At 40.0% G+C, this 15,066-nt stretch overlaps 1 protein-coding gene across 1 annotated transcript in view; it reads left to right on the top strand.

The window, feature by feature from the left end:
* The window catches only part of PLA2R1 (phospholipase A2 receptor 1), an 84,021-nt gene that overhangs the window by 27,731 nt on the left and 41,224 nt on the right, over positions 1 to 15,066 (top strand). The window contains 3 exon segments of the mRNA XM_034785248.1: positions 260 to 449; positions 3,122 to 3,279; positions 5,303 to 5,410. Of these exon segments, the coding sequence (XP_034641139.1) occupies positions 260 to 449; positions 3,122 to 3,279; positions 5,303 to 5,410 (456 nt within the window).

Here is a 15,066-nt window from a genome sequence, read left to right as displayed (position 1 = left end):
TTTTTTTTTTTTTTTTTTTTTTTTTTTTTTTTTTTTTTTACAATAATGTATCATCTATATTTAGCATTTGTATTTTGATACTTGATACTGCATGTTCGAATATGGAAATGTTCTTTCTTTACCTAGTAGTTTTGGATGGTTTTATATTTCTACTTTTGTAAATTTAAAAAAAAATGCTATGACTGTATTAAGAAAACAATAGAGCATAGCCTGAAATTAATTTTGTGTAATATATTTTTATCTTTTATTGTTTAACTAAGATGTATGGAAGTATCATCCTACCCGCTGTAACACTGGCTGGTATCCCTACAACTGCAACTGCTACAAACTTCATAAAGAGGAAAAGAGCTGGAATGAGGCTTTACTCTCTTGCAAGACTGATAATAGCAATCTCATTAGTATAACTTCCTTGGCAGATGTGGAGTTATTTATTAACCTTCTTGAAGATGGTGAGTGCTGGAGAGTTAGTTTAAACTGTATTACTTTTAATCACTGAATTCTTTTTGATTCATTAAGTTCTTTTAATGATGGGTTTCCACATGACTCAGGCATATTATTTGTCTTGTACAGATATACGATAGAATCCGAATTTATGATGCCTGCTCCTTCTAGGACAGGGGTGGGCAAAGTTTTTGGCCCAAGGGCCACATTTGGGAATGGAAATTATATGGCGGGCCATGAATGCTCACAAAATTTGGGATTGGGGTGTGGGAGGGGGTGAAGGCTCTGGGGTGGGGCCAGAAATGAGAAGTTCAGGGTGCAGGAGGGAGGGTGTTCCAGGCTGGGACCGAAGGATTCAGAGGGTGGGAGTGGGATCAGGACTGGGGCAGGGGGTTGGGTCACAGAAGGGGGTCCAGGGGTGCAGGCTCCAGGCGGCGTTTACCTCAAGTAGCTTCCAGAAGCAGCAGCATGTCCACACTCCGGCTCCTACATGGAGGCACAGCCAGGTGGCTCTGCGTGCTGCCCTGTCTGCCAGTGCTGCCCCTGCAGCTCCCATTGGCCACGGTTTCTGGCCAATGGGAGCTGCAGAGGGAGAAGGGACATGCCACTGCTTCTGGGAGCCGCACAGAGTGGGGCAAGCCTCTGACCCCGCTCCCTGGCTGGAGCGCCAGAGGAGGGCAAGTCCTGGACCCTGGTTCCTGATGGGAGCTTGAGGACCAGATTAAAATGTCTGGAGGGCCAGATGTGGCCCCTGGGCCATAGTTTGCCCACCCCTGCTCTAGGATCCTCACAACAATGAGATGTGTATCTTATCTGCTACCCCAATGAGCACTGTTGTAATTAAATAAACAAAATGAATGTGTATGAAGGCAGTGAAGGGCCATATTCTCCCCTTCATGCAAAAGAAGAGCAGTAGCCCATGCAATTCAACGCCCTTTTGTAAGGCTCCAGAAAACACTGTTCCCTCTAGGAGGTGGGACTAGCATCAGAGTCTAATGGTCAAGTGTCTCTTACCATGGATCTTGGCATATTCTAGCTTCTGAGCAAGCCCTGAATAAGCCCTTTGCAGTCTGATTCTTATCCTTTTCATTTTATTATTGGCTGGGCCCCTGCAAACTGCTCTCAAGCATCTATATAGTAAAATTCCAGGATTGTCACTCTGAAGCCTAGAATGTCTGAGTCATGCTTGTAGCTGTTTCCATCGTTTCAGACTGGCTGAGTGCTCATTGGGTTTACAGTATCACCAGGTTCAATCATAACTGGAATTCATGGTCTGTTGCTGCCCAATTGTTAAGTTCTCAGGAATTTTTTCATATTTTTTTTTACACTTTACAAATTACACCTGTATGACAGCATGGGCTTTTATTTAATTCAATAATAATCCCTGTGCAAAAGCTATGGAGCAAGAACTACTACTGCTCAAAGCAGCAATGTTTGATACCTTTTTCTTTGCAACTTAAGTTGCCCTGAGTAGGGAATCTACAGTGGCTCTTCCAAGAGGTCATGTCTCCCCACCCATGTAGAGTAGAGCTCCCATTAGTTCCCAGCCACAGAGGCTGGGTGGAAAAGGATTCAGGCTGTCAATTAATCGCAATTAACTCAAAAAAATTAATCACGATTAAAAACATTAATTGCAATTAGTCGCACTGTTAAACAATAGAATACCAATTGAAATTTCTTCAATATTTTTGGATGTTTTTCTAAATTTTCAAATATATTGATTTCAATTATTAAAATTAAAAAAATTAATCACGATTAATTGCACAATAATAGAATAGCATTTATTTAAATATTTTTGGATATCTTCTACATTTTCAAATATATTGATTTCAATTACAATACAGAATACAAAGTGTACAGTGCTCACTTTATATTTTTATTACAAATAGTTGCACTGTAAAAAACAAGAGAAATAGTATTTTTCAATTCACCTAATACAAGTACTATAGTGCAATCTCTTTATCATGAAAGTGCAACTTACAAATGTAGGGTTTTTTTGTTACATAACTGGACTCAAAAACAAAACAATGTAAAACTTTAGAGCCTACAAGTCTACTCAGTCCTACTTCTTGTTCAGCCAATCGCTAAGAGAAACAAGTTTGTTTACATTTACATTTGTAAGTTCAACTTTCATGATAAAGAGATTGCACTACAGTACTTGTATTAGGTGAATTGAAAAATACTATTTCTTTTTTTATAGCGCAAATATTTGTAATAAAAAATAAATATAAAGTGAGCACTGTACAAGTGAGCATTGTAATTGAAATCAATATATTTGAAAATGTAGAATATATCCAAAAATATTTAAATAAATGCTATTTTATTATTGTGCAATTAATTGTGATTAATTTTTTTAATCACACAATTAATTTTTTTAATTTCTTGATAGCCCTAAAAAGGATACTACTCCATAGTCAACGTCCTCTTCTATACCATTTTTTCTCCCCCTTGCATGCATATGCTCCCAATTTTTTTTCCCCCGGGGCATTTACAGATCACATACATTGATTTACTTTTGATGCCGTTTTTTATAAAGTAAAGTAGAAACATATCTCTGTGGGGGGGGGAGGAAAGGTGAAATTGACTGAAATTCTGCATTTTTTTAAAAAGGTGCTGTTAGTCCTATGGAAATAATTGGCATTTATTTCTGCTTCATCAAAATTTTAAATCTCTTTTTCAGAAAATGTAACCGAAACATGGATTGGCTTGAACAGTAATAAAACCCCAGTTATTTTTCAATGGTCTGATGGCTTCTCAGTAACCTTCACTAACTGGCACAAACAAGAGCCTAATATCTTTCGGAGAACAAGTCAACTTTGTGTTTCAGCACAAGGATCTGTAAGTTTTCTTTCCACCTTTCCTTTAAAAATAAAGTTAGGTTAATCAATTTTGGTCATGATCAGTGTCGGGCTTTTTAATATGCATATATTTTTCCATCCCTAACCACATTACAACATTGCCTGTTGATGCTTAATGACTCTGAGTCTTGAAAAGTATGATATAGCCTTAAAAATCAGTCTTAGGACTGTGCTGATGCACAAACAAAACAGAGAATGAATCATAACCATTGGGCCTCATCCTCAATAAGAAATGGAATAATGCAATGCTTGCCAAATGGAAGAAGACAAAAATCAGTGGGCGGGTAGTTTTATTTCAGTGAAGAGAAAATAATTTAAAATCCATATAAAGTGCATCTTAATTTATTGTATTTAGGTTATTAACTTGAAAGCTCCAAATGAATTTTTTTGATAAAGTATGCCGGTTTCATGTTGCTCTCAGTTCTCAGCATTTATAGCAGTTTATGGAACATCTTGTAAAAATATACAAGGAGCAGCATATACTGTCCATTCTAAATCATTGGAAGTTTTGCCATTGTTTTTAGTGGCAGCAGGATTGAACTCCAAATCTGCCAGAGGTTTTGAGACTGGGAGTAATATGCATACATTTAAAAAAAAAAAAGTAAATTACAGTTCCTACTAGCCAAACAAGGATGTCTAAAAACATTCACCAATGTTTTATCTGGCCAAAGGATAATTCATTAATGCTCAAACCCACTAATAAACTCTTTCCTTAATGCCATGTGATACCATTTTCAGGTTTTATAGTAAAGTATGTTTTTTGCCAAAGAATACACTATTCTGCACAATTATCAGAAATTCTATCTAGTCCCTAATAATTGGCCCAGTCCTGCAAAACCCTTCCTCATGTGATTAATCCTTACTCATAGGAGTAGTCCCACAGAAACCAAGGATTACTCTTAGTAACTGAGAACTGGAAGATCAGGCCTAATGTCTTGGAACTGAAGATAATTAATTAAATTATAATTTAGATACACATGAGCATTCTGCACAGGTGTAAATGACTATAGAAAGTGCAGCGTAGCAGAGACCAAGGCACAAAATTTAATTTTTAAAGCATTCATTTTCTGCATGTCAAATAGTTTAGGATTACCATATTAAAGGTTTTTAAAAAGAGGACACTCCACGGGGCCCTGGCCCCGCCCCCCCCCGTCCCCAAAAGCCCCCCCCCCAACCCCCCCCTCCCCCCAGCGCCCCCCCTTTCCCCCCCTCCTCCCTCCCAGCCATGCAAAAAGGGCTTCCCGAGCGCTACTGGCTTCACGGTTTGCTGGGCAGCCCCCAGACCCTTCGCCCGGCCCGGGGTGCAGGGTCTGGAGGTCTGGTGGCTGCCTGGCAAACCATGAAGCCGGTAGCGCTCGGGCAGCTCCACTCTTCAGGTACACAGAGCTGAGGTGTCTGGAGGGAGCAGCAGCAGCCACCGCTGCAGCGAGCAATCCGCCTGCAGCTCGCAGCCTGCCAGAGCCACTCAGGTAAGCAGGGGACCGGGGCAGGGATGCTGGTGTTTTCCCGGACATGTTCGGTTTTTTGGCAATTTCCCCCCGACGGGGATTTGAGCACCAAAAAGCCGGACATGTCCGGGAAAATCCGGACGTATGGTAACCCTAAAATAGTTTAAAAATGCCTAAGGGCCCAGTCCCACAAACCTTTACTTGCTTGAGTAAAGACTATGAACGTGAAAAAGGATTAATAGTGTCAGGCCCAGTGGTAGCTAAGAAACATCTAAGACATGATTCTGAGAGGGCTAGCAACAGCAGTTTTCATTGGCTTCAGTCAGTTAAAGGGCATTTCATTTTAATATTCAAAGAGACAAATCCTTCTTGCCTTACTCACACAAATAGTATTGAAGGTTTTTGCAGAAGTCAATGGGAAGACTAAACACAGGAATCAAGTGAGGAGAATTTGTCTGTTTATCCTCTCGTCCAAAAGGGTCTGTTAAATAGGAAAAGAAACTACTTAATCGTGTGCGCGTTTGATTTGGTTTTTTATTTGTTTTTTTTTATTAGGCAGGACACTGGCAAGTTAAAAATTGTGAGGATAAATATTTTTACATTTGTAAAATAGCAGGACAGCTTGAAAATGACACGTCCAAGGAGGAATCAGACTGTCCAGGGGTGAGTTTGCATAGTGCTTTTTTTACTTCATAAAATGTGATCGGAAACCTTTATGCATTTATATATAACTAATATGTTTGCTTTTTCACATTAAAAATATACTTGAGTTTTCCTAGGAAAAATCTCATTCCTATTGTTGGCTTGAAAAATGTATAAACCAAAGATTAATGTAAGATTTGAAGTGCTCCTTTTATGGATCACTGCCTTGTCTGAAGTTATGACCCAAGTTCCTGTTTCTTTCTAGATCAAAAGTCAAAATACTCTTGCAGACCATCTGTGCAAATAATGACTGTTACATGATGCCCCACCTCCCACATGGTTTTCATAGTTTCAAGTGGAATGTCAAGGGTGAAAAACAATCAATTTTTTTTTTATATGGAGAATGAACTTTTACACTCAATCTGACTTTCCTTTCACTTTTGTAAAACAAATGGAAAGGCATGAAGCTATCTAAAAGGGAGAAAATAATAGGAATTCAAGTTTTTTAAACTATGTGGTCCAGTAGTAAAACGTTCTTGTTTTTGCTACCAGTTTGTTCAACAGACACACTATAAAGAAACATTCTGGGATTGATGGGTTTTGGTGTCCTTGAAAATTGCTCAAAACTTTATAGAGAAGTTTTATAAAAGCTTTTTCAATAGAAATATTTGTCCTTTCTTTGGTTGTGAAGCAGTATTGCTGCACAATGTAATGGTTTCCTTCCCCCCCCCCATTTTTTTTTATTTTTTGCATTCCCTTTTGATATTTGAATAACAAAGCTATGTGCAGAGGTCAAGAAACATGACAGATTCAATTTAAATTGGAGAAGGGACCAAGCTAAAAAGTTAGGACCTAGATCCAATTTTCCCCCAAATTCAGATCTTCTAAGAATTTAGATTTCTGTTCCTATCATTATGGAGATAGAGACTTCCTGTGATATTTGTATCCACATCTGGAGCCAAATAGAAATTTCCCCAAAGTTAGGGTGCTTGCATAAGGGCATTTCACTTGAGCCAATCTCTATTTTGAGGTATATCAAGTAAATAGATATACTATATTATTCTCAGGTGTTTTGTCATTCTAAGGTGTGTTGTGTTATGAGTACTATTAAAGATGAAGTTTAAAAATCTGATCACGGTACAGGTTCTGAGTTCATTGAATCTTGTTTCCTTCTTGTGTTTTAAAAGTAGAAAATGGTATTATGATGATACAGTTACCAGCAGTTAATTATTTAAAGTCATTGAACTGACAGAATTGTTATAGATGTCTTTTTCTTTCAAAGACCCTACTCCTTCATCTCAGCTCTTGGGCACAGGCTGTTAAGATTCTTGCACTTTAGTAAGAACATGTCATTTTTGTATAATTTATAAAGCTGCAAGCACAGGAAAGACCTCGTCAAAATCAAGAGTGGGCAACTTTTCTCTCCATGCTAGTGGGGGAAGAAGAGAGACAGCAAATTTCATGTGTATGCTTTAACAAATTAGTAAAGCATTCAAATACCTGGTCATGGCGCCGATATAAATATTTAGGTTAGATTAAAGTAGACAGAAGTGAATGGGAGTTTGCTTGGCAAAAGAATGCGGAATTTGACCTTGTGACTGCATCCATCATCTTTAGGTAAGGGTGGTTCTTATTAGTAATTAGAAGTAGTATGACCTTTGATTATCATTCAATAGTGTACTTGTGAATGAAGACCTTGGAGTAACATTCAAATATCAAGAGTTTTGTTGTATTTAGGTCTTTCCATCTACCTGCAGGTTGTACACATTTATAATTTCTTTGACCCCTCCCACCCCCCCCTCCCTACACTCTTTTTCTTTCTATTTGAATATTTCACACAAACAGAGATTCTATTAAAAAAAAAATTTCCTCGCTGTGACGGTGCTGTTGATTACGAGTGGTACTGGCAGGTGGTTAGGTCCCTGGGTTGCAACTCTCCCCCATCTCTAGTATTGCCTTCCAGTGGTCGCTCCAGCATGTTGGCAATCTCTCTTTGAGTAGATACTGTCACACTGTCTGGAGTGGCTCACGACTGTGAGTGCCTACCTCAGGGCAGACTGTCAGACAACATGGCAGACACCCCAAACTGGTAGTGTGTTCTATAATTAGATTTCACCAAGCCAGTAACAAATGTGAACTCCTAGATCACTATACCAGTCTTACCGTGGAGTCACAGACCATCCCCTTAGACTCTCCAGCCTGTCTTGCCACTGAGACAAACTGGACTTTGTGATTAAAAGTTCACTTAATCCTAAAATCACACCACATCAGGTTTCTCCCAAGAGACCAGTCACTTACCCACAATAATTGGTACTCCAGATCTTACACCAAAGACAATGCTGGCAGCCAATTCTATAGTAAATTAACTAAAGGTTTATTAGCTAAGAAAAACAATGAGAGTCGTTGGGAGGTTAAAGCAGGTAAAATATATGTACCAGAGAATCATAGTCTATAATTCCAAATGGTAGCAAGATATTGTCATCTGCCAGTTTCCTAAAGGTCTCTGAGGGCTATCAGGAATAACTCTGGTATCTCCATCTTCTCATTTAGTTATTCTGCCCTGTTAGAATCCAAACAGTCCAGAGATAAAGGGTCTTTCTTTTAATCCATATTTATAGTATCTTCACAAAGAAAACAAGCTGACAATATCGCTACCCAAATGGACTTTTCCTTTGAGTGAGGAATGCACATAGCCTCTAATCGCCAACTATCACTTAATGGCCACTTGCTTTGAAATTAGCATTTTCTGTTAAAGTCCTTAAGTCCTTCATTAGTATTTCACAAGATTTCTTTGGATTATTTAGTTACAGGGGTATACACAAAGTAAATGTTTGCTATTATATTATAATAGGAACAAATAAGTGAAAATAATACATAACATTCCACTAGATTTCATGACATTTAAACATCTCAATACACGCTTACACATTACTTTGAGCTGTACTAATACACAAGTGAATTGGCCTGGGGTCCTGATCTGACCTGGTTGTCCAGGATTACAGACTGTAACTCAACCCTCTAGCCAGGTCACACATGAAATCATCCCTTTCTGGGATAGAGTGCAACAAGGTATAGAAGTCCAAAGACCCCACCCCCACCCCCAAAAAAGGAGTTTCCAGCCCAACTGAGGGCCCCCAAAGGCCTCACATCGTTACTTCAGGGCTTACAATGTCTTTAATCCCCTTATCTCAAGGAGGGAGGGGTTTATACCACCTCACAGCAGACTTGAGAGCCTGGGCTCCCCTACCAGTCTATATCCTATTCTATCCTATCTCTTCTCCTCACCCTTCTGAGCTGTCCAGCTCTATTTTAAACTCCTCCTCCAGCTGGAGCAGGTTCTGCAGGTGCAATAGGATGGGGCTACATAGGCCTAGAACTGCTCCTTCTATCCCAGTGTTGAGTTTATGTACCCCATCACGCTCACATTTTTCTTCAGAAAGATATTCTTAATTTTGTTCCCTCTCTCCTTTGCCCCTCATTGGGTTGAACAGAGCCAGTTTCATTAGACCAAGCAGTGAATGAGAGATGCTGAGCACTCTCAACTTAGTGTGATTTTAAGGCATTCAACCATTGCAAAAGGCAACGAAGCACCTCCCAGGATCAGAACTCACGTCTGACTCATAGGTCATAAATAGTGGAATGTACTGTGGGAGTTGCCTCTTATTCGCTCTCTGTTGTTTTTCATCCTGTAAAACATGCTCAAGCCTGGTATAGTTCCTTGATTTCTATGGGTCTGTTAATTTTTAACTTGATAGAAGCAGTTGTGTGCATTTGATCAAAAGTAGTACGTTTAAATTTTTATTTTGGACTCTTTATCTTGTTAATTAATTTTCTTTTTCCATCTATTCTATGTGTGTTGGTTAAATAGATGTTGCATCCCCAAACTGTAGTTTTCTGTATTAGCATAGCTGCCATCAAGTCATAGAAAATTCTGCCTGTTACTAGTAAGAAAATTAACTTTATTCTTTGTTTCATTCTATGGGCTCTTCCAGGTTTACTTATTCTTCCTTTTCTTTGTCATTGTTGATGTACATTAACTAACTATAGGTGAATTCTGGTGGCTCGTCTAACATCTGATTTTTAATTCATTATGCCTCTTATTTTTCTCTCAAGGATTCTTACCCCCCGCATGTTTGTTTGTCTTTATGAAGCTTTCTAGTCTTATCTATTTTACTGAGGTTTTTATCTTCTGTTGATTTTATTACTTGATCCTCAGACTGATTAGCATTAAAAATCTCTTGTGCATCTGATCAGCTGATGATTCTGATTTTTGCACTGCATCTTTAGCCAATAATTGCAGAAATCACTATTTTTCCTCTTCTCTCAACTCACCATGAACTATTTGGCTCTTTTTAAACTTTTATTTATTTACTAATTCAACTATTTGTTTAACCTATTATCTGTTAACAGGGAGAAAATGTCTTGTAACAAAGGTCAGCTTCTCTATGGCAATTTGTCCAAAAACAATGATTTTAAGAACTTTCCTTAAACCAGTTTCTGGTAGGAGTTCTGGAGCTGTCAGTTACTTGATGATAGAGAGAGAAGTGAGAGACAAGGTGAGTGAGGTAATATATTTTATTGGACCAACTTCTGTTGGTGAGAGAGACAAGCATTTGAGAAGTTGGTCCAATAAAAGATATTATTTCACCCACCTTATCTCTCTAATATCCTGGGACTACCACAGCTACAACAACACTGCATACACCTATATCCGTGGGCAGTTATACTCCTCAATAATTTAATTGACATGTTCAAAGCTACCATAGCATAGCACTAAAACAGGCATTTCTCTTATTTACTGCTTGTCACTTGTGGTAAAAAAGGCCCATCTCCCAATACTGATACTATTATGTTACCATGCCTGCAGAAAATAAGATAGGAAAGAAGGAGGTGCATTTAAGGGATGGAATGCCAAGTACAATTGATGAACAAAAATGAAAGAGAGAGACAAGGTGGGTGAGATAATATCTTTTATTGGACCAATTTCTGTTGGTGAGCTAGACAAGCTTTCCAGCTTACACAGAGCTCTTCAGGTCTGGGGAAATGTACTCAGAGTGTCACAGCTAAATACAAGATGGAACACATTATTGAGCATAAGTAATTAACACATATTTCAGGGGACTGTTCAAGGTGAAGTGGCCTGTTAATCTGGAAGCCGGTGCAGGGGATTGTTAGTGGGTTATAGATTGCTAGACACTAAAATTCATGGCTTATTACAACGAAGTTATGAACTTAAGCTCCAAGGATTGTTCATCTGTGGGTGAATACTTCTCACAAAACGTTCACTCTATATCTGAACTTCAGTCCTCATTCTGTAAGGAAATCTGCAAAACACTACAAAAATGTGCCTCATATGGAAGCAATTCCATACCTCTAATCATTTTTGTTTCCCTTCTCTGTACTTTTTCCGGTTCTAATAAATCTTTTTTTGAGATGGAGAAACCAGAACTGCATGCAGTATTCAAGTTCTGGTATACAAAGGATATATGCAGTGTCATTGTGATATTTTCTGTCTTTTTATCTATCCCTTTCCTAATGGTTCCTAACAATTTGTTAGCTTTTTTGACTGCCATTGAACACTCAGTGGATGTTTTCAGAAAACTGTCCACAATGACTCCAAGATCTTTCTTGAATGGTAACCGCTAATTTAGACCCAATCATTTTGTATGTATAAGTGGGATTGTTTCCCAATGTTCACTACTTTGCACTTGTCAACATTGAATTTCTAGTGCCATTTGTAAAAAGCAACAGAGGGTCCTGTGGCACCTTTAAGACTAACAAAAGTATTGGGAGCATAAGCTTTCATGGATAAGAACCTCACTTCTTCAGATGCAAGTAATGGAAATCTCCAGAGGCAGGTATAAATCAGTATGGAGATAATGAGGTTAGTTCAATCAGGGAGGGTGAGGTGCTCTGCTAGCAGTTGAGGTGTGAACACCAAGGGAGGAGAAACTACTTCTGTAGTTGGATTGCCATTCACAGTCTTCGTTTAATCCTGATCTGATGATGTCAAATTTGCAAATGAACTGGAGCTCAGCAGTTTCTCTTTGGAGTCTGGTCCTGAAGTTTTTTTGCTGTAAGATGGCAACCTTTACATCTGCTATTGTGTGGCCAGGGAGGTTGAAGTGTTCTCCTACAGGTTTTTGTATATTGCCATTCCTGATATCTGACTTGTGTCCATTTATCCTCTTGCGTAGTGACTGTCCAGTTTGGCCAATGTACATAGCAGAGGGGCATTGCTGGCATATGATGGCATATATAACATTGGTGGACATGCAAGTGAATGAGCCGGTGATGTTGTAGCTGATCTGGTTAGGTCCTGTGATGGTGTTGCTTGTGTAGATATGTGGGCAGAGTTGGCATCGAGGTTTGTTGCATGGGTTGGTTCCTGAGTTAGAGTTGTTATGGTGCGGTGCGTGGTTGCTGGTGAGAATATGCTTAAGGTTGGCAGGTTGTCTGTGGGCGAGGACTGGCCTGCCTCCCAAGGTCTGTGAAAGTGAGGGATCATTGTCCAGGATGGGTTGTAGATCACTGATGATGCGTTGGAGAGGTTTAAGCTGAGGACTGTAGGTGAGGGCCAGTGGAGTTCTGTTGGTTTCTTTTTTGGGCCTGTCTTGTAGCAAGAGGCTTCTGGGTACACGTCTGGCTCTGTTGATTTGTTTCTTTATTTCCTTGTGTTGGTATCGTAGTTTTGAGAATGCTTGGTGAAGATCTTGTAGGTGTTGGTCTCTGTCTGAGGGGTTGGAGCAGATGCGATTGTACCTCAGTGCTTGGCTGTAGACGATGGATCGTGTGGTGTGACCAGGGTGGAAGCTGGAGGCATGAAGATAGGCATAGCGGTCGGTGGGTTTTCAGTATAGGGTGGTGTTAATGTAGCCATCGCTTATTTGTACGGCGGTGTCTAGGAAGTGGACCTCCCGTGTAGATTGGTCCAGGCTGAGGTTGATAGTGGGGTGGAAGCTGTTGAAATCATGGTGGAATTCTTCCAGGGTCTCCTTCCCATGGGTCCAAATGATGAAGATGTCATCAATATAGCGTAGGTAGAGAAGGGGCATGAGTGTACGAGAGCTGAGGAAGCGTTGTTCCAGGTCAGCCATAAAAATGTTGGCATATTGTGGAGCCATGCGGGTGCCCATAGCGGTACCACTGGTCTGGAGGTATATATTGTCACCAAATTTGAAATAATTGTGCGTGAGGATAAAGTCACAGAACTCAGCAATAAGTTGTGCTGTGTCATCATCAGGGATACTGTTCCTGACAGCTTGTATTCCATCTGTGTGTGGGATGTTTGTGTAGAGAGCCTCTACATCCATGGTGGCTAGGATGGTGTTTTCTGGGAGGTCACCAATGCATTGTAGTTTTCTCAGGAAATCTGTGGTGTCACGGAGATAGTTGGGAGTGCTGGTGGCGTAGGGTCTGAGTAGGGAGTCCACATATCCAGACAGTCCTTCAGTGAGAGTGCCAATGCCCGAGATTATGGGGCGTCCAGGATTTCCAAGTTTGTGGATCTTAGGTAGTAGATAGAATAACCCCGGTTGGGGCTCTAAGGGTATGTTGATTTGTTCCTGTGTTAGTGTAGGGAGTGTCCTGAGTAGATGGTGCAGTTTCTTAGTGTATTCCTCAGTGGGATCTGAGGAGAATGGCCTGTAGAATTTGGTATTGGAGAGTTGTCTGGCAGCCTCCTTCTGGTAGTCAGACCTGTTCATGATGACAACAGCACCTCCTTTATCAGCCTCTTTAATGATAATGTCAGGGTGGTTTCTGAGGCTGTGGATGGCATTGCGTTCTGCACGACTTAGGTTATGAGGCAAGCGATGTTGTTTTTCCACAATTTCTGCCTGTGCACATCGGCGGAAGCATTCTATGTATAGGTCCAGACTGTCATTTCGACCCTCAGGAGGAGTCCATGTGGAGTTCTTCTGCCTGTGTTGTTGGTGGGAGGGTATCTGTGTATCAGTGCGCTGTTCAGTGTTATCTTGAAAGTATTCTTTGAGTCGGAGGCGGCGAAAGTAGGCTTCCAGATCACCGCAGAACTGTATCATGTTCGTAGGGGTGCTGGGGCAAAAAGAGTCCCCGAGATAGGACAGACTCTTCTGCTGGGTTGAGTGTGTAGCTGGATAAATTGACGATATTGCTGGGTGAGTTAGGGGTACCCCTGTTGTGGCCCCATGTGGCAGGTAGGATTTTAGACAGCTTACGGTCCTTTTTCCTTTGTAGAGAGGTGAAGTGTGTAATGTAGATCTCCTGTCTTATTTTAGTAAAGTCCATTTGTGTGGAGGGTTGGTTATTTATGAAATTTGGTTGCTTAATCACCCAGTTTTGTGAGATCCCTTTGTAACTCTTTACAGTCAGGTTTGGACTTAGCAATCTTGAGTAATATTTTACTGTCTGCACACTTTGCCACTTCACTATTTATCCCCTTTTCCAGATCTTTTATGAATATGTTGAACTGCACAGGTCCCAGTCCAGATCCTTAGGGGACCCTGCTATTTACCTCTCTCCATTTGTGAAAGCTGACCCTTTATTCTTACCCTTGTTCTATATCTTTTACCCAGTTACTAATCCCTGACAGGACCTTCCTTCTTATCCCATGAGTGCTTACTTTGATTAAGAGCCTTTGGTGTGAGACCGTGTCAAAAGCTTTCTGAAAGTCCAACTACACTATATTGACTGGATCATCCTTGTCCATGTGCTTGTTGAGACCCTCAAAGAATTTTAATAGATTGGTGGGGCATGACTTCCCTTTACAAAAGCTCTGTCAACTCTTCCCCAATGTGAACCTCTTGGGTGAAAAAAATTAGACCTGTGTAAGCTATAATGTGCTTCATTTATTTTATCCTGTGCTATTGGCATTTTAAAAAATGATTGAAGAAAATTAAAAGTATTACTGGGTTTGAAAACAGAGCAGGAAAATAATACGAAGTAAATAACAAGAAGGATGATTTGCCTTATCAAAGGTCAGCAGTGAGACCACTTTTAGTATTAAGTAAACATTTCATTTTCAGTTCAAAACAAAAATCTCATACAGCTGTAACATATAATACTGTGACAGGGTACAATCTGGATTGATGAATAGCTGTGTTCCCTCAATTCTCCAACCTGAGGTGCCTTTTACACTGTTTCTCTGTGACAGCTACCACTCTTGGTCTGCTCTCACACAGCTTCCAGCATGTAAGTTACCCCCGTTATATTGTATGAGTGCTATAGCCAGCCACCCTTGAATTACACTGCAGCGCAACACCTGCAGTCCCAGTCCCAGACTTTCTCCCAGAAATCTGTCTTGTACTGGCCATCCCCTTCTGGACAATACAAGCTCATACAAAGCTCGTCATTAATAGAAAATGAGATGCACAAATCCCGTTATCCCAAGTGTAGTTTCCCAAACACTTCAGTCCAAACACAGTGGTTTAGAACAATAAAACAATTTTATTAACTACAGGAAGATTTTAAGTGACTACACATAATGAATAAAAGTCTCAATTGATTACAAGAAAATAAAAGTAAAACACAGCTAATGCCCAATTTAATAAACTAAGTCAATTCAAAGCAAAGATCTCTCTGACCCAATGTTTCAGCAATCTTACTGGCTGAATTTCTTTCAGTCAGGATCCCTCCCCCAGTCCAGTGCTGCTTCCTTTGTTCTTTAAGTGTTGTCGATGCTAGGGGTAGAGAGAAAG

This window comes from Trachemys scripta, chromosome 11, assembly GCF_013100865.1.
Source record: "Trachemys scripta elegans isolate TJP31775 chromosome 11, CAS_Tse_1.0, whole genome shotgun sequence".
In the NCBI taxonomy this organism is placed as follows: Eukaryota; Metazoa; Chordata; order Testudines; family Emydidae; genus Trachemys; species Trachemys scripta.
The sequence above is the reverse complement of the archived record's forward strand: the minus strand, read 5'-3'. Positions and strand labels throughout refer to the sequence as shown.